The following is a 22622-nucleotide window of genomic DNA, read 5'->3' on the forward strand; positions in this document are numbered from 1 at the left end:
TAATTCAGAGCCTATCAATACATAACTAAAATGCTTAATAATTGCCCAGTTCGTCCACATTGGCCTCCGATCCTTCTACACTGCTGTCCAGAAGATAGATATGCTGCACCTCTTATTTCAAAAAGCCATGGGTAACCTTAGTCATGAGCATCACCTTTTCACTGTCTTTAAGAAAATGATGAAGCTTGCTAAAGTTGCCTTGTAGGGAGTTCACAAGGGATTTATAGAAGTACTCTGGGCTATAATTCTTTCTCATTATTGGGCACCAATGAGAAGCAAGTGTTAAACACTGAAAAACAGTACATTTTAAATCTTGTTCTGCTGCTTCCTAGCTATGTTAGTTTGGGCAAGTCACTTAATGATCTGGTTTTCTCATCAGTAAAACTAAAATAACAATACCTAGCTCATAGGACAATTTATGTATTTATTCATTAGTCATTAGACAGTTGTTGAATGCCTACTGTATGCCAGATGTTTTGACTGGCCCTGGGAATGCAGAAAGGATCAAGAAAGGCAGATTCCTATTGTTATGAAACTTATATACTAGTTGAGAAAACAGATACCATAGAAATAATAGCCTTTGTGGAAAATACACAAAATGGGTGTATAGTACATTGTTTTATGTTATGAGGAGCACATGATCTAACATATATAAAGAGCATAGCATAATCTGCACACAGGTGGTACTCAGAAGATGTGAATGTCATCTACCATTGCCAGTTAGGTGTTTATTGAGCATCTTCTGCATAGGAGTGGAATGTGTATGAGCAGGCACTATGGGTTGTTTTTCCATTTTTCCCAGTATTGATTATATTTACATTCATTTTACAAGCATGTGTATGTGTCAGGGTTGTACAAGGCTCTGGATCAGTGTTAATCCAGTATAATTAGAGTGAAGGGTGTAGAGAATAATACAGGAAGTGGCTGTAAAGTTAAATTGGAGCAGACTGAGACTGCCTTTACTACCTTATAAAGGTGTTAATTAATTGCATTCTTTTACACGCTAGGCTAGGGAAATGCAAAGATGATTGAGGTTGAAGCTTGCACTTCAAATTGTGGAATCACATAAATGTGATTCACATTATGTGCACATAAATGATCACTTTTTTTTCTTCCTTACTAATTTGGATGCTTTTTCTCTATTTTTCTTGCCTGATTGTTACTACTAGGACTTCCAGTACTGTGTTGAATAAAAGTAGTGAGAGTGGGCATCTTTGTTTTGTTCCTGATCTCAGAGGAAAAACTCTGTTTTTCACCCATTGATATGATGTTAGCTGTGGGTTTTTCATATATGGTCTTTACTATGTTGAGGTGTGTTCTCTTTACACCTACTTTGTTGAGTTTTTAATGAATGGATGTTGTATTTTGTCAAATGCTTTTTCGGCATCTATCAATATGATCTTATGTTTTTTATCCTTTCTTTTGTTAATGTGATGTATCATGTTGATTGATTTGAGAATATTGAACCACCCTTGGATCCCTGGAGTAAATCCCATTTGATGATGGTGAAAGATTTTTTTAATGTATTGTTGCATTCATTTTGGTAATATTTTGTTAAGTTTTGCATCTATGTTCATCAGAGATACTGGCCTGTAGTTTAAAAAAAATTTTTTTTTAATGTTTATTTATTTTTGAGACAGAGAGAGACAGAGCATGAATGGGGGAGGGTCAGAGAGAGGGAGACACAGAATCCGAAGCAGGCTTCAGGCTCTGAGCTATCAGCACAGAGCCTGACGTGGGGCTTGAACCCACGGACCGTGAGATCATGACCTGAGCCAAGGTCGGATGCTCAACCCACTGAGCCACCCAGGTGCCCCCTGGCCTCTAGTTGTATTTTGTAGTGTCTTTATCTGGTTTTGGTATCTGGGTAATGCTGGACTCATAGAATGAATTTGGAAGCTTTCCTTCCTCTTCTATTTTTTGGAACAGTTTGAGAAGGATAGGTACTAACTCTTCTTTAAATGTTTGGTAGAATTCACCTATGAAGCCATCTGATCCTGGACTTTAGTTTGTTGGGAGTTTTTTGATTACTGATTCAATTTCATTGCTAGTAATTGGCCTGTTCAAATTTTCTATTTCTTCTTGATTTTGCTTTGGTATGTTATATATTCTTAGGAATATATCCATTCCTTCAAGTTTGTCCAATTTGTTGGCATATAATTTTTCAGAATACTTAATCCTTTGTATTTCTGTGGTGTCAGTTATTTCTCCCCTATTGTTTCTGATTTTATTTAAATTCTCTCTTTTCCTCTCTTTTTGAGGAGGCTGGCTAAAGATGTATCAATTTTGTTGATCTTTTCAAAGAACCAGCTTCTGGTTTCATTGATCTGTTTTATTGGTTTTAGTCTCTATTTCATTTATTTCTGCCCTAATCTTTATTATTTCTGGAAAGTTGAGATTTTTTTCCCCCCTGAACTTCAGGGTTCTTTCCCTGTGTTGTCCCCTGAGAGGCTTTTATTGATGGGGACAACCTGCCATCAGACCAGATATCTGCTCCCAGTCTGTTAGGGTTGCAGTGTCCCTGAACCACAGGGCTCTCTTTTTGTGCTGCCCTGCATGAAGTTTTTGTTTGTGGGTAGGGCCAGCAGTCAGATCAGATGTCTGCCCCAGCCTACTGTTCAGGGGCTGCAGTTGACCTGGTGTCTGTGGTTATCTTCCCTTCTCCCAGGGCAGGAGTCACTTTGGAGTAGTGTTGGCCACTGTCAGGGCTGCTTGCTCAATGAGACATCAGATGCCTTGGAGGGACTCTTGCTGAGCGAGGCAGTTAAGATGGGGTGGATCCACAGGAGAATGTGGGGGCAAGAGCATGGCCGTAGTGTTAGCAAGCTGGGTAGCAAGTGTTCATCCTGGCTCCCACAGGTGTCTGGGTATCTAGGTTGGCAGGGAGGGGAAGAGAAATGGTGGCCACTAGCTCTTTTCTTCTTGGACAAGTCTCCTAACGATCCCTGCTCGCCCTTCCGGTGCGTGCTCAGATTAGTAAATAAATCCTTCCCATATACCCCAGGCACTTTTCAAACCACTGCTTCTAGGTGGAATTGTTTGTTATGCTGTCTCTCTAAGGGCAGGGACTCAGTGTTCTTAGTGATAATCCCCACTGATTGCCCCTTCTGTTTGTGGTTAGTCCTGCAGGTTAGTTTGGTTACCAAATGGGTTCTGCCCTTCTATCATTTTTTTCTGGACAATTAACTGTGGAGAGTTTGGTTTGTTTCCTGCGTTAATTACCCTGATGTATAAATAATCACTTCCTGAAGCAAGTTGTGAAATGGATGGAGGAATGTGTAGTGGGAAAATACCGAACTCAGAGTTAAGTATAGAGGTAAGCCAACTTAAGTTTCCAATACAATGACTAATACCAATACACTGGTGTTATAGCGTCAACTGCGTTTTTTCCCCTTTAGATATAATTGACATATAACATTGTTAGTTTCATGTGTACAGCATAATGATTTGATATTTGTATATACTGAGAAGTGATCACTACAATAAAACTAGTTAACATCCATTCACCAGTATTTGTATGTTTAACCATCTTTACATTCCAGTAAAAATATTCCACTTGTGGTGTATAATGCTTTTAGTTTGCTGCCTACTTCAGTTTGCTAGTGTTTTGTTGAGGATTTTTGCATTTGTTCATTGTTCACAAGGGATATTGGTCTCTAGTGTTCCTGTAGTGTCTCTGTCTGGCTTTGGTATCTGGATAATGCTGGCCTCATAGGACGAATTGGGAAGTATGCCCTCATTTTTTTGAAAAAACTTAAGAAGAATTGGTATTCTTTAAATGTTTGGTGGAATTCACCTGTGAAGCTATCAGTTCCAGGGCTTTTCTTTGTTGGGAGGTTTTTTTTTTTTTTAAATGTTTATTTATTTTTGAGAGGAAGAGAGGGAGAGAACAAGTTGGGGAGGGTCAGAGAGAGAGGGATACAGAGGATCCAAAGCAGGCTCCAAGCTGACAGCAAAGAGCCCAATGCAGGGCTTGAACTCGCCAACCATGAGAGCATGACCTGAGCCAAAGTCTCGACCCTTAACCAACTGAGCCACACAGTTGCCCCGGGGAGATTTTTTTATTATTGATTCAATCTCCTTACTACTTAGAAGTCTATTCAGTTTTTCTATTTCTCCATGATTTAGCCTTGGTAAGTTTTGTGTTTCTAGGAATTTGTTCCTTTCATCTAGGTTATCCAGTTTGTCAGTGACAGTTGTTGATACTACTCTGTTACAATGGTAACGTCTCCACTTTTCATTTCTGATTTTGTTAATTTGTCTTCTTTTTTCCTTAGTCTGCCTAGCAAGAGGTTTGTCAATTTTGTTGACCTTTAAAAAAAAATCAAGTACTGGCTTTATTGATTTTTCTCTGTTCTTTTCTGTTCTGTATTTCATTTTTATCTATTCTGTCTTTATGGTTTTTGTCCTTCTGCTAGCTTTGGTTATAGTTTGTTCTTGTTTTTCTAGTTTCTTAAGTTATAAAATTAAAGGTTGTTGACAGGAAATCTTTCTTGTTTGTAAAGGCAAATGTTTATAGCTTGTTTTGTAAGTTTATAGCTTGTTAAGATTTTCCCTTTAACACTGCTTTCACTGGATCCCGTAAGTTTTGGTGTATTTTGTTTTCATGTTAATTTTCTCTTAAGTATTTTCTAATTTTCTTGTGATTTCTTCTTTGATTAATTGGTTTAAGAATGTGTTGCTTAATTTCCACAGTTTGGTGTATTTTCCAGATTTACTTCTGTTGTTGATTTCTAATTTCATCCTTTAATGGTTGGAGAAGACACTTCATATGATATCTGTATTTTAAAATCTACTGAGACTTGGGGTGCCTGGGTGGCTCAGTCTGTTAAGTGTCTGACTCTTGATTTTGGCTCAGATCATGATCTCACACTTTGTGGGTTCGAGCCCCGCATCAGGCTCCATGTGACGGTATGAGCCTGCTTAGGATTCTCTGTCTTCCTTGCTCTCTGCCCCTCCCCCGCTCACACTCTCTGTCGCGCGCTCTCTCTCTCCCCTGAAATAAATAAACTTAAAAAAATCTACTGAGACTTAATATGTGGTCTAACATATCCTGGAAAATGTCAAAAATCAGTTGTATGCAGTTGTTGCTGGGTGGGCGTTTACACATCTGTTACTGTGGTTTAAGGCCTTTTTCTTACTTATCTTTAGTCTGGTTGTTTAACCACTACTGAGAGTCAAATATTGATGTCTCTACTATTGTAGAACTATTTCTGTCTTCAGTTCTGTCAGTTTTTGCTTCATATAGCCTGTTGTTAGATGCACAAATGCTTATAATTGTTCTATCTTCTTGCTATATTAAACCTTTTGTTAATGTATAATGTTTTTCCTTGTCTTTTGTAACCTTTTTTGAATTAAAGTATTTTGTCTGATGGGCGCCTGGGTAGCTCCGTTGGTTAAGTGCTGACTTCGGCTCAGGTCATGATCTCACAGTTCATGAGTTCGAGCCCCGCGTCAGGCTCTGTGCTGATAGCACAGAGCCTGAAGCCTGCTTCAGATTCTGTGTCTCCCTGTCTCTCTGCCCCTCCCCTGCTCATGCTCTGTCTCTCACAAATAAACAAACATTAAAGTATTTTGTTTGATACTGGTATAGGCACCCCTACTTCTCCTTTGGTTACTATTTCCATGAATATGTTTTTCCATCCTTTTTATTTTCAATCTATTTATGTCTTTGGATCTCAAGTGAGTCTTTTGTAGAAAACTAATAGTTGGATCTTGTGTTTTATCCATTAATATTTAAGCTAATTACTGATAAGGATGAACTACTTCTGTTATTTTGCTACTTGTTTTCTAGATGGCTTAAAGCATTTTTCCCTCATTTTCTGCATTACTGTATTTTGTTTATTCAAATTTTTGTAGTGAAATTTTTTTTATTCAATATTTTTTTAATTCAAATTTTTGTAGTGAAACATTTAAACTCCTTTCCCATTTTCTCTTGTGTATATTCTACAGCTTTTGTGTGAGTGTGTGTGTGTGTGGTTACCATGGGAATTATGTTTAACATTCTAAAGTCATACTACTTTAAGTTGAATGTTAACTTCAGTAATACAAATTCTGCTCCTTTATGGTTCTGTCCCCACCCCTTTCAGTTGCTGATGTCACAAAATTACATCTTTTAAAAAAAAATTTTTTTTTAATGTTTATTCACTTTTGCGAGAGAGAGAGTGAACAGGGGAGGAGCAGAGAGAGAGGGATACAGAATCAGAAGTAGGCTCCAGGCTCTGAGTTGTCAGCACAGAGCCCGACGTGGGACTCAAACTCACAAGCCGCGAGATCATGACCTGAGCTGAAGTTGGATGCTTAACTGAGCCACCCAGGCGCCCCACAAAATTACATCCTTATACATCATGTGCCCCCAAACATAAACTACTCTTTTAAATTCATTAGTTTCTTGGGGCGCCTGGGTGGCTCCGTCGGTTAAGCGGCCGACTTCGGCTCCGGTCATGATCTCGCGGTCCGTGAGTTCGAGCCCCGTGTTGGGCTCTGTGCTGACAGCTCAGAGCCTGGAGCCTGTTTCAGATTCTGTGTCTCCCTCTCGCTGACCCTCCCCTGTTCATGCTCTGTCTCTCTCTGTCTCAAAAATAAGTAAAAAACGTTAATAAAAAAAAATTTTTTTTTAAATAAATTCATTAGTTTCTTAAATTATGTAGAAAACGTGTGGAGTTGTAAACTAAAGTTACAATAATACTTTTAGACTAGTAACTTTTATTTATTTAAAAAAATTTTTTTAATGTTTATTCATTTTTGAGACAGAGACAGAGCATGAATGGGGGAAGGTCAGAGAGAGAGGGAGACACAGAATCTGAAACAGACTCCAGGCTCTGAGCTGTCAGCACAGAGCCGGACGCGGGGCTTGAACTCACAGACTGCGAGATCACGACCTGAGCCGAAGTCGGACGCCCAAACGACTGAGCCACCCAGGCACCCCTAGACTAGTAACTTTTAAAAAGGACATTAGTCTCTTAAATTGTGTAGAAAAGTGGAATTACAAACTATTACTGCAATAATACTAGATTTTGTAGTTGCCTATGTATTTACATTTTTATTTTTTCATACAGGTTTGAGTTACTGTCTAGCGTCCTTTAATTTCACCCTAAAGGACTCCCTTGAGCATTTTGCTGGGCAAGTCTAGTAACGAATGCCCTCAGCTTTTGTTTATCTGGGAATGTTGTAGTTTAACCCTCACTCGTTATTTTTTTTTAAATTTTTTTTTTTTAACATTTATTCATTTTTGAGACAGAGAGAGACAGAGCATGAACAAGGGAGGAGCAGAGAGAGAGGGAGACACAGAATCTGAAACAGGCTCCAGGCTCTGAGCTGTCAGCACAGAGCCCGACGCGGGGCTCGAACTCACGGACCGTGAGATCATGACCTGAGCCGAAGTCGGACGCTTAACCGACCAAGCCACCCAGGCGCCCCATAACCCTCACTCGTTTTTAAGTGCGGTTTTGCTGGGTATAGGATTCTTGGTTGACGGTTTTTCTTTTTTTTAAAAAGGGAACTTTATTTTATATAGCTATTTAGAAAAAAAAAATTTTTAATGTTTATTTTTGAGAGAGAGCATGAGCGGGAGAGGGACAGAGAAAGAGAGAGAGAGACAGAGAGACAGAGAGAGACACAGAATTGGAAGGAGGCTCCAGGCTCTGAGCTGTCACAGCTGAACTGTGAGATCATGACCTGAGCCAAGTTGGACACTTAACTGACTGAGCCACCCAGGTGCCCCCAATAGTTTTTCCCTTTTAGCATTTGAATATATAGGCTCACTGCTTTTTGGTCTTCAAAGTGACTGATGAATAATCTAATGATTATCTTACTGAGTATGTGATGAGTTGCCTCTCTCTTGTGGCTTTCAAGATTCTTTATCTTTGGCTTCAGAAGTCTGATTATAATGTGTTTTGGTGTAAGTCTTTTTGAGTTCATCATACTTTGAGTTTACTGAGCTACATGGATGTTTATATTCATGTCTTTCATCAGATTTGGAAGTTTTCAGGCATTATTTCTTCAAATATTCTTTCTGTCTCTTTCTCTCTCTCCTCCTTTCAAGACGCCCACAGTGTATGTGCTGGTCTGCTTGATGGTGTCTCACAGGTCCCATAGGCTATTCACTTCAATCTTTTTTTCTTTCTTTCTGTCAGCCTTGGTAATTTCCATTGTCTTATCTTCAGCTTTGCTGATACATCTGCCTGTTCAAATATGCCTTTGAAACTCTCTAGCGAGTTTTTCATTTCAGTTATTGTACTTTTCAGCTTCAGAATTTCATTTTGGTTTCTTAAGGTTTTTAAAATCTAATCATATTTCCATTTTGTTCATACAGTGCTTTCTTGACTTTTTCCGTATCTTTTCTTTCTCTGACATTTTTAAGATGGTTGTTTTAAAGTCTTTGTTTAGAAGATCTGCCATCAGATCTTTAAAAGGGATGTCTGTTGATTTATTTTTTTTCAGATGGGCCATATTTTCTTTGTATGCCTTGTGATGTTTTTCTATGCCTTGTATTTTGTTAAGAACTGGGCATTTGGATCTAATAATGTTTTATGCCTGGAAATTAGATTCTCCCTCTTCCTCAAGGTTTTGTGTTTTTTTTTTTTTTCTTTGATTCTTGTAGGTTGTCTCTGTGCCAGGGATCAGCCTGAGGGGTAACTTCAGGTTTGCTCGGGTCTCTTCTGAGCCTGTGCTGTTCCCTGGTCGAATGTGGGCACTTTCAGGGTGCCTGGGTGGCTCAGTCGATTGAGTGTCCGACTTTGGCTCAGGTCATGCTCTCACGGTTTGTAGGTTCGAGCCCTGCATTGGCTATGTGCTGACAGCTGGGAGCCTGGAGTCTGCTTTGGATTCTGTGTCTCCCAATCTCCCCAGCCCTCCCTCACTCGCTGTCTCTCCCAAAAATAAACATCAAAAAAAATTTTAACGTAGGCATTTTCTAATTTTCTCTTTATATGTAGTTGCCTTTGAAAGTGTCTTTATTTTGTGTTTGTGCATGTGTGTATGTATTTTTATGTATGTATGTAAATAGGCAGCCATGAAAGTCCTTGTCTTTGGTGTCTGGTTCCCTAAGCGGGGGCGGGGGGGGGGGGACAGGAAAATGCAGAGTGGGGGGAGAGCTGTATCCCTTTAAATCTCTCTCAAGTCACTTCAGATGGAGGGGAGGGTCTTTGCAACAGTGGGGGAGGTGCAGCAACCATGGCTGCCTTTCTGTGTTTGCACCTCTCTGATAGGAAGGAGCAAGCTATCGGAGCACACATTTCCAATGTTTACAGGACAGGGTGTTTTTGCCTACCCTGGCTCCTGCAAGACTACTGCAAGCCGCTCCAGAAACACTTGCAGGTGGCTGGGTGTAGGGGATGGGCTAAGAGCTGAAATTGGTTGAAATTAACCTCAGTTGACTGCCCAAGTCTTCCTCCAGAAGTTGGAATCCTTCAATAGACTCCAGGTTTCCAAAACAGTTACAGTCGATGGGTCCTGCCAGCACAGCCATTTTTTGGTGGGGAGGTAGGTTCCCGGTGCTTCCTGCTTCACCATCTTCTCAGAACCCTGCAGGTGACGTTAGGTTTTGTCCTTATCTTTTTGCCTTGCTCCCCCACTACACTCTTCCAGAGGGGAAGAACCCTGTTGCTCTCTTATCACTGCTTCTCAGGATACATGCTTGACACTTGTGGTAAAGCCTCAGTTAACTGGCCCTTCCTGAAATTCCTGTTTGCCCTTGCTCTCACTGAGGGATGCTCGGGAAAGAGAGGGAGGCAGAGACTGTACTGGGTTGGACAGTGTCCCCTCCCCAATTCATTTCTATCTGGAACCTGTGAATGGGGCCTTCTTTGGAAAAAGGGTCTTTGCAAGATGTCATAAATGAAAAAGGATGGCAAACTGGATTCCGGTGGATTGGTGATTGGTTGTCCGTGTAAGTCGGCCATGTGTAGATGGAGGCAGAGATTGGAGTGATGCATCTACAAGCCCAGAACCACTGGCAGCCACCAGAAGCTGGAAGAGACAAGGAAGGATTCTTCTTGCCCTGGAAGGAGCATGGCCCTGCTGATACCTGGATTTTGGACTTTGAGCATCCAGGATTGTGAGAGAGTGAATTTCTGTTCTAGGTTGTCTAGTTTGTGGACTTTGTTAGGGGAGCCTGGGCAGACGAATACAGGGACGAGGGCCAGGAGGCCATGCCTCTTAAGGTTAACTCACAAGACTATGGAATTCTTCACACTTTTGTGTCCTGAGTATGGAGCCGTGGAACTGTGGGTCCCAGCAAAAGGCTCTCTTGGGGGACATCAGCCCACTTGCTGACTCATGTGCATCATGTGTGTGTGAAGCTGGGCTTCTGTGACATGCCTGGCTTTCTGACAACAGTGGTCCATGAGAACAGTCATAGATTCAACAAAGGCACTTGGTCGGATCAGCCAGGACGTCTCTCTCCAATTTCAGAACGAGTGACATGTGCCGAAGTCCTGGGGTCCCTCCAGCATGTGAGGACACGTCAGGCCACTCTTTGGGGGGTTCCCGACATGTTTTGCACCCCCCCTCTGCCCAGTGGTTTTGCTTTTGTTTCTCTAGCTCTGGAAGGTTCCCAGCTGTGAGGGAAGATGCCAGCCCCGAGTAGGGTACTGTTGTCACCCACAAGCCTCCATGTGAGCTAGGTAATGTCTTTTTAGTATATATTTTGTAATTATTTTTGAGAGACAGAGAGTAAGTGGGGGAAGGGCGGAGAGAGAGGGAGATACAGAATCCAAAAGCAGGTTCCAGGAGTGCCCATCAGCACAGAGTCCGACGTGGGGCTTGAACTCATGGACCAGGATCACCACCTGAGCCGAAGTTGGACGCTCAACTGACTGAGCCACCCAGGCGCCCCGAGCTAGGTTATTTCTAAACTGATGTTTGAAAGCTGGTTTTTAAGGCAGTAATAAGGCTGGTGCATCCTTCAGAACTAACTGTAGTTGGCCCTGGGTCTGGTTGTTACATGGCTGTTTTGTGGCGGGTTGAGAACAGGGCCCAGGTCCTGATCCTTGTGTTGTCCAGTCTTGTTCCCAGACATTTACTGGCATCTACATGGGGCTGGGCCCGGAGCCTGGGGCTGGAGTGTGGAGCCAGAGCCCCCTGAGCTGGAGGACATGCTGCCGTGCTGTCTATAGACATGCACGTGTCCACGCTGTCTCCCACTGACCAGTGAGGAAGGACCCTGGGAACGCAGGTCTTGCCTGAGGTGTTCCGGCCCCAAGAGGACGCAGGGAGGCTGTACTGCATGGAGGCACCAAGGCTGCAGTGGCTTCTTCACCTGGTCACTCCAGTGGCTGCCAACCCTGTGAGCCTCGGTTTACCCATCTGTAGAACGGGAAAGATGGGAGAAGCTGTCTTGTAGGATGTACGGAGATTGCACAGTTGGCACCAAGGCTGTGGCGAGCAGTAGCAGCTCTTGCTGTCACTGTGGTTACTTGTTAAATTCATGACTCCCCGGGGACTAGCCCTTATCGGTATGTTCACAGGATTCCTGTCTGTATTCATATTACATATATTCGTAGATACGTTGATCTCTGTATCACGCATAGATATGTATTTACCCTGAATAAACTTCAGTATTAGATACAGAGCAGGATAGAGACATTTATTTCTCTGTCATGCTGATTTGAATAACTTTGAAATTAAAAAAAAAATTTTTTTAATGTTTATTTTTGAGAGAGAGAGCAAGGTAGGGGGCAGAGAGAGAGGGAGACAGAGGACCCATGGCAGGCTCCTCGCTGAGAATGGAGACCCCGATGTGGGGCTTGAACTCACAAACCACGAGATTATGACCTGAGCTGAAGTCAGATGCTCAACCACCCAGGCGTCCCAGAATAACTGAAATTTCAGGGTAGACCTCTATAGGCACTGTGTACTCCATATACAAGTTTGAGCCACTGTTGAGGGTAACAAGGTCTAAGATCAGGGAGAATGGCAAAAAAAAAAAAGGTCACTGCGCCTGCAAAGCTCAGTCAGTTGAGCAGCCAACTCTTGATTTCCACTCAGGTCATGATCTCTCAGTTTGTGACTTTGAGCCCCATGTCAGGCTCTGCACAGACAGGGTGGAGCCTGCTTGGGATTCTCTCTCTCCCTTTCTGCCCCTCCCCACTCTCCGCTCTCCGCTCTCCGTCTCTCTGTCAAAAATAAACATTAAATAGAAAAGTCACTGCCCTCAGGCACTTCCCTTCCAACAGTAGCAACAAAGCAACACCGAAGCTGTGATGTAGGTAGAGGGAAACCAAAGCCGGGCAAGGGGTGAGCAGTGGCCGGCCAGGAGTCTGGACACTTCAGAGGGAGAGGTGGTCATGAGACGCTCTTGCTGTACCGTCTAAACAGAACATGGGACAAGGCCCCTGCTCAGCTTGAAATGCCTTTAAAAAGTGGTCAATTTTTAAAATAAATTCCAGGCTAATAAACAGGCCTAGTTTTGTGTTTTTAGGCTCGGTGTCACAGGAATGATCAGCACTGGGAACCTGAGCTCACGCTGGGATTTGGCCTTCTTTTCCCTGTTTATAGGATTTTATGTTAAGGAGGCCATACGGTTGGTTCTCAGCTGTGTAAATACCCATTGTGGTGTATCAGGTAGTGGCCACATCCAGGCCAAGCCACTTGGCACACAGCTGGCAGCGCCCAGCTCGTGGATATAGCCCCTCCAGGTCCCACTGCTCCAGCCTGGTGCTGAATGGTCGTGTGCCGGGAGGAGGTAGCAATGCCGACTGGCCAACTTGCAGGGAAAGGCCTCTTGCTCCTTCAGTCCAGAAAGGCCTGGACTCCACCCACGGGTGAGGTCATAAAGTGGAAAAATGAAAGGAATGGCCTCACCAGGCTGGATGCCATCCACGGAGGGGGAGGGAATGTGGGCACTGGACACCTGTGGTGACAATCCGTTTTGGGTTCATCACCAGTGTGGTTTCTTATACTCTGTCACACCCATTGTCCTCATCCTGTCACCTCTTCTGCACTGGGTATCGGACATGTCCCACTTGCTAGGGTCTGACCTCCTCACTTCATCTCTTCCAGCCTCTCTTTTCGGGCCTGTCTTGGATTATGGGTCTAGAACAGTCTCTTCCTCTAGGTCTTTGTTAAGAGAGCCGAGTTGACCATCCTACCAGGAATTATTCTTTCTTCTCTTGCTGTCAACTTCTAGAGTGAAGTTCAAAGAAAGTGGGAAAGCAAGGACCCTTAACTCCCTGAGAGGGCGAGAATTCCAGAATGTTTTCTGGGTCCCCTGGTTAGAGTGATGGAGGCACATGCTGCACTTCTCCTGCGGAGGCCACCCCAGGTGCACAGGGCGTTGGGTGGAGGAGCCCTTGCCTCATGGGCTCAGGCATGGGCCCAGGAACAGGGTGGGGCCCTGTGTCGGGCTGTGTTCCCCAGTTTTACCAGGTACTTCTTAATCCAGTCTTGAAACGGTCCCAGCTGTATGACTTCTGGGCATGTTTCCTGTGGATGTATTTGCACCAGAGGGTAAGGAAGCGGCCCATGTCCATCAATTGGAAGTGTGTCCTGCAAATCTGGAATCTACTGTGGAATGAGGTGTTCCTTAGGAGGGAGACAGCGGTGAAAAGTGTGCTGGTGTAGGATCCGTTTGTGTATGAAGACTGGTGTGGTAGATGCCTAAACACACTCTGGAAAGACCTGTGCCCACATGGTGGATAGGAGCTGCCTCTGGAAAGTGACGCTTGGGGTGGAGGGGTTGGTGGCAAAAGAGGAATTAGGTTTCGTTGGATTTGTTACAACCATGCATATTTTTTGTTTTTGTTTCAAGCACGTAAGAGAATAATACTTCAGGGGTCCTTTAGTAATGTGGCCCAGCATTTCGTTCTGCTGTGCTGAGAAGGTTCCAGGGTCCCCGTGTGTCTCCCCCTCACACTCACGTTGGCGGGGGGGCGGTGAGGGTGAGGGATGGGTGGTGGGGGTGAGCTCGCTCCTCCGCGGGAGGCCAGTCCTTCCTGCCCACACCGTCCCGGGGAAGCCCAGACCTGACCTGCGTCTCCCAAGGCTGGTGCTCCATCTCTGGGTCACATTCGCGCACCCAGTGTCACCTCAAAGATTTGCAGGCGCTGCAGTTCTTTGAGACAGGAAGGTACAAAATTAAGGCCAGGTATAGAGCAGACTGTAATTTTAAGGACTTTCTTTTAAAGAAGTAATCAGCGGTGGGTGGATTAGGTCCCATAGCTGGGAGCCTAGAACAAGAGGAATTTAATCATCTGCCCTTCTGCCCTGGAAGCCCGAGGAAGGTGTTGGCAGGGCCAAATTCCCTTGGAGGCTCCAGAGTGGGTGTGTCTTTGCCTCTTTCAGCTTCTGGTGGCTCCTGTAGCCCTTGGTGCCCCTTGGCCTGTAGACGCAGCTCTCCGGTCTCTCATCACACCACCTCCTTCCTTGTGTCTGTGTCCATATTTCCTTCTTTGTATAGGGACAGCAGTCACTGGATCGGGGTCTGTTCTAATCCTCTTAACCAGTCACGTCTGTGAGGGCCCTGCTTCTAAGTCAAGTCGCATTCCAAGTACCAGGAGTGAGGACGTACCTTCTAGGCACTGACCCGCTGCAGCTTCTGTCCGTCCCATAAAGGAGTCTTTGCAGTTGCCACACTTCGTAATTTGCTGATGTACCATCTAAAATTACGAACTTGTTTGCGAAAATAAAAATAGAATTATTGGGGCGCCTGGGTGGCTCAGTCGGTTGAGCGTCCGACTTCGGCTCAGGTCATGATCTCGTGGCCCGTGGGTTCCAGCCCCACGTTGGGCTCTGTGCTGACAGCTCGGAGCCTGGAGCCTGTTTCGGATTCTGTGTCTCCCTCTTTCTCTCTCCTCCCCAGCTCATGCTGTCTCTCTTCTCAAAAAAAGTAAATAAACGTAAAAATAAATAAATAAATAAAAATAGAATTATTAAAAGTAAACATTAAAATTTTTTTCTATTTTTTTAATGTTTACTTTTAAGAGAGAGTGTGTGTGTGTGAGCAGGGGAGGGACAGAGAGAGGAGACACAGAATCTGAAGCAGGCTCCAGGCTCCAAGCTGTCAGCACAGAGCCCAACGCAGGGCTCAAACCCACGAGCTGTGAGATCATGACCTGAGCCAAAGTTGGGTGCTTAACTGACTGAGCCACCCAGGCGTCCCTGAAAACAGAATTGTAGATGAAGTTTCAGAAAGAACATTATAGGCTGAGAACTCCAGTTTAATTATAGTTCAAAAGCCGGCCTCTGAATGAGTTTGTTCATCATCTAGTGATGGGGTGTCTGTGCCGAACTTTTCTCTTGTTTTATGAACATTTGTTTTTTACCTTCTTTTAATAAAATAAACTGTGCTTTTAAATCTTCCACTTAGGAAATTGAAAGACTTTCTGAGCAGTTAGAAGAAAAAGAGAAGGAGAAGCAGCAGCTGATGAGCCAGCCGGAGCATGAGCGAGAGAAGGAAGTTGCCCTGCTGCGGCAGAGCGTGGCAGAGAAGGAACGAGCCCGGGCTGCCAGCGACATTCTGTGCCGCTCCTTGGCTGATGAGACCCATCAGCTGCGGAGGACTCTGGCCGCCACTGCCCACATGTGCCAGCATCTGGCCAAGTGTCTGGATGAACGACAGCGCACACAGGGGGACTCGAGGGAGAAAAGTCCTGAGGTAAGCCATGCACGTGGGTAAGCAAATTACAGTGAAGACCACATCGGGGCAGGAGGCGTCGCGTAGAGACCGCAGGATCCCTCAGTAATCGCGGGGATTGGGGAGCCCAGAGCCCACCAGTAAGGAGACTCCTCTTGGTTGTGACAAAGCCTGTCTCTTCAGGGCTTTCTTCTAGAAAGATGGAACGTGCAAAATGTGATAGGAAAGCAGGGCAGCCTGCTTCACCAGCCCAGCCTCTTGGCCTCTGTAGCCTCGGTTAGCTGAGGACAAGAGGGTGGAGCCGCGGCTGGTAGGCAGATGAGGAAGCTGCAGAGCGAGGTGAGGGCAGCTCCCCCACAGGCCCCATGCGCAGGCCCGCAGGGCCGTGGGTGCTGGCCTTCCATGTGCTCCATGCACCTGCACAGAGCGGCACCGACCCAGCCGTGGACCTCGGCCCAGCTGGCTGTGGGCTTGCTGAGCGGGGTCCTTTCCGGGCAGTTCTCTTAGGCTGCGACCAGGTTCACTGAGGAATGCGCCGCGATGTTCTGAGGGGGATGGGCTGACCGGCCCCTTAGCGGCGGCTTTGCCACAGCTCGCATGGGGAACCACCTGTTCTCAGGTGGATTCCACTAAAAGGGAACCTCGGAAGGAACCACGCGTATTTGAGAAGCCAAAAGAAAGTGCTATTTGGGAGGAGGCGGGTGCTCTTCTCCAACGTTGAGTCACTGGGTCGTTTCCTTGCGGGGATTTGAAAGTAGCTACACACGATGGTGGCCGGGGGCTGGCGGCTCTTACAGTCACTAAATCAGCATCATTTCTCAGCCTGGGACTTGGCTGAGTCACCCGGGGCTTCCCAGTGGCTGCGCCGTGAGGATACATACTTCCTTTGTCTTTCAAGGGGAATTCTCAAAAATGATGTCACCAACATGCAGCCCCCTCTGTTCTATTAAATGCACTGCATTTCTCGGATTCAGACAGACTTCTCAAACGAGACTTTTCGGTTAGGGCTGCCTACCATTGTTAGGGGCGGTTTGGGATGTGGCTTCTAGGCATGAGCATGGTGTGGGTCAGACCCTGTGTACAAAGCCACCAAGGTTGACCCTGATGGTCTGCAGACATGATGGGTTCCCAGCCAGGCCTGCCCCCTGTGGCCCAGGGCCGGTGTGTCCTTTGCCACACAATGGGACTGAGCCCCCTGTTCCCCCGAGCCATGACAGAGCATGTCAGGCAGCGGGAGCCCCGGTGGGTGGTGGGCCCGGGTCAGGGCAGAGCACACCCTTCCCCCACCACCTCCGGGAAGCAGGGAGTCCTTTTGTGTCTCCACTTCGCGTCTCTACCTGATGAACGACCGCCAGCTGGTGCCTTGCTGGATGTGATGATGTCTGCGACCTTGGTCGGCGGGTCTAGCTTCCTCCCCTCTTGTTCCACTTTTTATGTTCAGCGACATAGTGCCCTCCCACTCTCCCTTTGTCATGCAGCCAGAGCGTATAGGCGGGGACACCTGTGTCCGGGATGTTATTGAGAAGTTACAGGAAGAAAATCGACTGTTGAGACAGAAGGTGACCCATGTGAGTATCTGTCATATTTCATTCAAGAAGAATTTGCCCTTGTGAACTGCAGGTGTAGGGGGGTCCTGTCCTCCATGGTGCTCAGGGGTTGTGTCCCCCTCAGGCCACTTTGGCTGACACACACCATGCCGAGACCTGACCTTTTTGTCTGAAAGTGCACAGAATGTGCCCCGTCCTGCTCTGTCCCCTCAGGCTAACTGGTAGGTCGAGAAAGGAGGTGCAAGAATTACTATCGAGTATGGCTTCTAAGGAGGGAAAACCGCACCGAGTCCACTTGTGTTTAACAGTTGCTGGCGGACGTCACCGCCGTGCCTCAGACGTGTCTGCTGCTCTCCGTGTCCCCTCTGGATAGAAGAGCAAAGTGAGGTGACATCCATTTAAGGGGAAGAACTCATTAGCTAACTGTCGCTAACAAAGCGCTCATAGTCCGAGAAAGACAAATGCCAAGTGATTTCTCTCCTGTGTGGAATTTAAGACAGCAAGCAGAGGAACACAGAAGTGGGGGCAGGAAGAAGAGAGGACGACAAACCATAGGGGGCTCTAACGATAGAGAACGAACAGGGTTAATGGAGGGGGGCGGGATGGGCTAGATGGGGATGGCGACAAAGCACTGGGGGTGTCTGCAAGTGACACTGAGTTCTGCTCCTGAAACCAATATTACGCTGGATGTTAACTGGAATTTAATAAAAATTTGAAGAAAAAGTTTAAACTTAAAAACACAAAGCGTGGCGTAGCGTGGGGCCGCCTTCACCGCGTGTCTCGGCCACACCCCCTCAGGTAGAAGACCTTAACGCCAAGTGGCAGCGCTACGATGCCAGCAGGGATGAGTATGTGAGGGGGCTCCACGCGCAGCTTCAGGGGCTACAGGCCCCCCGTGAGCCCGAGAGACCCTCCCCTCCTGAGCTGATGAGGAAGGAGATCTCCAGGCTCAACAGGCAGCTGGAGGAGAAGATAAATGACTGTGCGGAAGTGAAGGAGGAGCTGACGGCTGTGAGGAGGGCCCGCGATGCGGCACTGGAGCGGGTGCAGATGCTGGAGCAGCAGGTGTGGCCCTGGGGGGGGGGGGGGGGGGAATGTGTGTGCGGGGGGGGGGGGGGGGGGGGAGCCAGGTGGGCACCTTCTCCGTCCTGAGCAGCAGAAATGGCGCCGCGTGCTGACAGCCGCGTGTCTTGCCTCCTTTCAGATTCTTGCTTACAAGGATGATTTCACCTCGGAAAGGGCCGATCGAGAGCGCGCTCAGGGGAGGATTCAAGAGCTGGAGGAGCAGGTGGCCGCCTTGCGGCACCAGGCGTCCCGGAGGCAGGTAGAGTACGAGGCCTCTTTAGGCCTGGCATTCCTCTCATTTTCCTTTCCGCGAATTTCAAGCATCGGCCTGAGACCCCGGTTGCCCTGCTTAGGTCAGAGCCGCCTTGCCCGGCCCCTGGGGCATGTGGGTGGAAGAGCTCCTAGTCACACCGTGTGACAGTCCACAGGGCCTGTCCTGCCTTCCATGCTCGTGGTCATGCACCCGGTGAGCACGTCCCGGGCCCCAGGCTTCCTGCTAGGAGCTTCCTTCATACGTGCCCCCTCCTCGCGATGAGGCACAGGTACTTGGTTACTCCACTCCCGGGTGTCTGGTAACGTCCCTGGGCCCACGGCCCGTGTGCATGGAGATGGGCCTTGCAGGCCAGTAGGCCTCCACCCCAACCAACTAGGGAGGCCTGGCGTGAGTCAGAATTGGTAAGTTTCTCGGTGCAGGACCCATGGCGCCCACATGCCTCTTCCCCTCTGCCCTGGACCCTCTCCGTGCTCTGCGGAGACCCTGGGAGAGTTTGGTTTCTTTAGCCCCTCAGCCAGTACCTACTGGGCCCCTCCAAGAACGTTTGCACTGGACAGTAGTGGCACCTCTGGGGATTGACGTACCAGGCTGAGCAGGGATGCTGAGCTGACCTCGGGGCTGCCCCATCTGGTTGGGTGCTGCCTGTACTATGCTGCTGGGGTTCGTCGGTGGCTTCTGCTCCCACCCTGCGTGAGGTGCAGGGAGTCACGGGGGATACCCTCTCTTTCACCCTCTTGGACTCGGTCCAGAGCACCAGGCCTGGACAGAGGCAGCTGTTCCTACTGGCGGGTGAAGTGGGTGGGGACCGTGCCCGCGGCCTGTTTCCCCCCGAGGCCACAGGCTAACAAGGAGGTGCGGGAGGACCTCATCGTCCCCAGCGGCCTTAGCAGCTCCCATCACAGATTCTGGGTTCTCCTGAGGCCCTGGGACTCGAGGCTCTGGCTGAGGACGCTCCACCATGGGCCCAGGCAGGGGCGGTCTTCTGTGACCGGGTTTCACCTGTGGGTTGCTGGCTGCCTCGAACTTGAGGAAGCACGTGCTCTTGGATTGAAAGGTCATTAAAGGTGTGGTTCTAGGCAGCCTGTCAGTGACTCTGGGCCAACAGGGATGATCAGGACCCACTTCAAGTCTGTTGGGGGACAGGGCGTTTGCATTACGTGGCCTCTGCATCCTTTTCAGCTGCATCCTTTTCAGCTGTGGCCCCTCGAATGTGGGGGAACACTTGCCGTTGCTGAGGAGCCAGGGCAGGAGTGCAGAAGGGGCGGGCAATAAGCCCCAGGCCCACAGAGGAAAGCCCAAGTTCAGATGTGAAGTTTCAGAAGCACCAGGCTGAGGAGCATGCAGGCCACGGTGCTTCGTGACTGATGTCTGGAGGGCGTGCGCCGGGACGAGCTAGGAGGGACCCCCACCCTGGCTCCACGTCTGTCTCTCCACAGAGGCGTATGGGGCTGATGGGCAGGGAGCGGGCCCCATCTGAACTTGTGCAGGAGCGTCTGCGACTGGGCCCCACCGTGTTTGGGCTCTGGGCTACTCCAGGAGGTGGGGAGGGGCTGCAAGTCCCATTCAGGGACGGGAGAAATTTCTCGAGTGCTAGAACCCGACACCTGGCTTTGTGGCCTGCAGTGCGGCCCATGTGAACGGATACTTGCCTTCTTTCCAGGACTGCCGAGAGCGGGGCTCCTGCCGGACGCACACGGGGAGCAAAACCCCCAAGTACTTAGAGACCAGTGTCTTGGAGCTTGTGGCACCCAGTGGCCGGAGGGCCGGGACTGGATCTCAGGGGCCGGACTTCTCCGCAGAGGGCAGGTGTCCTGGAGCAACGACCCGGAGAGGGCAGGGGGAGCTTCAGTGCCCTCACTGCCTGCAGCACTTCGATGACGAGCAAGGCGAGGAGCTCTTCAGGCACGTGGCTGAGTGCTGCCAGTGAGGCCCTGAGGCTGGAGCTACCTGTGACCCTGTGGCTTCTGAGGGGACTCGGCCCTGGGCGGGGGCGAGATCCCCTGAGACCCAGGACCCAGCACAGATTGAGGGGGTTTCTGATCCTTCACCTTGGTCATCCTTGGGTGGTGGAACAGACCAAGTTGGAGGGAACTTCTCGTGGGGCGTCTGCCTCTGGGAGGGCCTGGCTTGGCTTCTGGTATGGAGTGCGCCCCTCCCTGCCCCCCCCCCCCCCCGCCGGCCGGCTGTCGGGTCAAGACCAGGAGCAGGGGGCGCACGAACGCTCACAGGCAACACGACAGCCCCAGTCAGCCTGCGCCTGGGCCGCTGCAGCTCGCTGGGAAGAGGTGGCTGCCTGCAGGGACCACGTGTGTGGGCCCCCGGTTCTGCTGAGTCGGGACCAGGTTTGTAGACTGAGCCCTGTGGCAACACATTGCACACGAGGACTATTCTCGGCCACCGCAGAGACACGTGTCCTCACTGAAATGCACTGCAATAGCATTTGCCACCTATCTCAAAGTCAAAAGACATTTTACATTTACTTATTTTTATAATAAATACACTTGCTATGGTGACTGCTCTTGAGAATGTGTCCCGGGGGCTGCAGTATTTTCAGTCAGACTGGCTGAGGAGGAGAAGCGCTCCTGTGTTTGCCACCTGCCTGTCAGGGACCACGTGACCTGGCGCCAACCCCGCTTTGCCTTCGGTCTGTTTCCACCCCAGCCCAGGATGTGTAGCCAAGGGCTGGGAATGCGGTGAGAGGGTGCAGGTACCTGCTGAGAGCACATGAGAGCCACACAGAGCAAGGTGTGATCAGTGACCCGAAAGAGAAGGCGGGAGGGGAGGCTGAGGTGCTGTGCCAAGTGCTTGCCAGGGTTCACTCCCTGAACCCTCATAGCAATCCCAGGAGGTAAGTGTTATGATCATCCTCAACACAAACAAGGAAAAGGAGGCACAGAAGGGCTAAGTCACTTGCCCAAAGTCACACAGTGCCTGAGGGACAAAGCTGGCATCTGCACCCATGTTCTCAATAGCACAGTCTGTACTTCTTCCTGGAATTCATCCTTCCATCTGGCTAAGTCCTCCTCAAGTCAGAGTTCAGGTGTCACTTCCTCTGGGGCCCCGCTGGAAGAGACCCAGCCTATGTGGCATGGGGTGGGCAGACTGTAGCAGAAAGCCTCAATCTCCCTGACCTCAGGAACTGGAAGAGCTTGTGGACACCTGAATACTGGAAACAGAGGATGGGGACACCCCAGAGAGAAGGGAGCCACACAAGGGGAAACCCTCAAATCCTTGGCTGACCCCCCAATTTTCCATGCATTGAGCAAGAACCCAAGGATTCTGGGGTGAGAACAGCAGATGGAAAGCAGAAAGAGCTGAGCAGACATTCCAGTGGCTGAATATTACAGGGGGACAGTTTTGAATTTGGGTCCCTCAAGCTTCAAAGGTAAATACTTTGGGTTTTCCTCTGAAACCCTGTAAGGGCCCTGCATCAGGAGTAAAGTTGACATCCTAGGACAAAATGGAAATAGCCTTTGCTCTAAAAAGGCGTAAGAGTTTCAGGTAATCAACCAGTAAATCAGCTGTCACCTGGAATGAGATACAGGCAACAGAGTCTAGGACATTATACTGTATTAATCACAAGGACAATATGCAATAGAAAATACTAGACCGGGTGTCTAGCTGGCTCAGTTGCTAGAGCATACAACTGTTGATTTTGGAGCTGTTTGAGCCCCACATTAGGTGTAGAGATTACTTAAAATCTTAAGAAAGAAAATACTAGGCAAAGGAAAAATAAAGGCAGAATGAAGGTATTTTTCAGACAAATACAAGGTAACAAAATTTATATCCAATTGACTGCACCACAAGAAATCTATACTACAGAAATTATTCCAGATAAAAATATAGAAAGGAATGAAGAACCTGGGCACGGGCAGATAGGAATTACTTTTTAAACAACGATGTTTGGAGGCCTTTAAAACATGCAAGCATATGACCAAAAGAGCTTCCTAGGTGGGGGAGAGTATTTAATGAACTTATTACACAGAAGTTTTTGCATTGATGTAAGGTGGACTGTAATGCAATAAGAAAGCATAATCTCTAGAGTAACCACTAACATAGTAATAAAAATATTTAAAAAGTGAACAGAGCAGAAAATGTTACTAATCCAAGACAAGCTAGGAGAACTAAAGGAATAAGGAAGAGATGAGACAACACAGATGGC

At 47.8% G+C, this 22622-nt stretch overlaps 1 protein-coding gene across 5 annotated transcripts in view; it reads left to right on the top strand.

The window, feature by feature from the left end:
- Positions 1-20973, top strand: part of TNIP2 (TNFAIP3 interacting protein 2) — a 34257-nt gene extending 13284 nt beyond the window's left edge. Inside the window, exons 1-8 of one of the 5 annotated variants that reach the window (XM_042937059.1) lie at positions 8980-10454; positions 10543-10625; positions 13130-13264; positions 15308-15595; positions 17053-17142; positions 17920-18186; positions 18326-18445; positions 20121-20973. In XM_042937059.1, the coding sequence (XP_042792993.1) occupies positions 13223-13264; positions 15308-15595; positions 17053-17142; positions 17920-18186; positions 18326-18445; positions 20121-20387 (1074 nt within the window). In that variant the 5' untranslated portion in view covers positions 8980-10454; positions 10543-10625; positions 13130-13222 and the 3' untranslated portion in view covers positions 20388-20973. Of the gene's footprint in view, positions 1-2386; positions 3317-8979; positions 10626-13129; positions 13265-15307; positions 15596-17052; positions 17143-17919; positions 18187-18325; positions 18446-20120 lie in introns of those variants that run through there. The other 4 variants (XM_042937058.1, XM_042937057.1, XM_042937055.1 and 1 more) reach the window with 4 other exon arrangements.
- Positions 20974-22622: the final 1649 nt, after the last annotated feature.

Source organism: Panthera leo, chromosome B1 (genome assembly GCF_018350215.1).
Source record: "Panthera leo isolate Ple1 chromosome B1, P.leo_Ple1_pat1.1, whole genome shotgun sequence".
Taxonomy (NCBI): Eukaryota; Metazoa; Chordata; class Mammalia; order Carnivora; family Felidae; genus Panthera; species Panthera leo.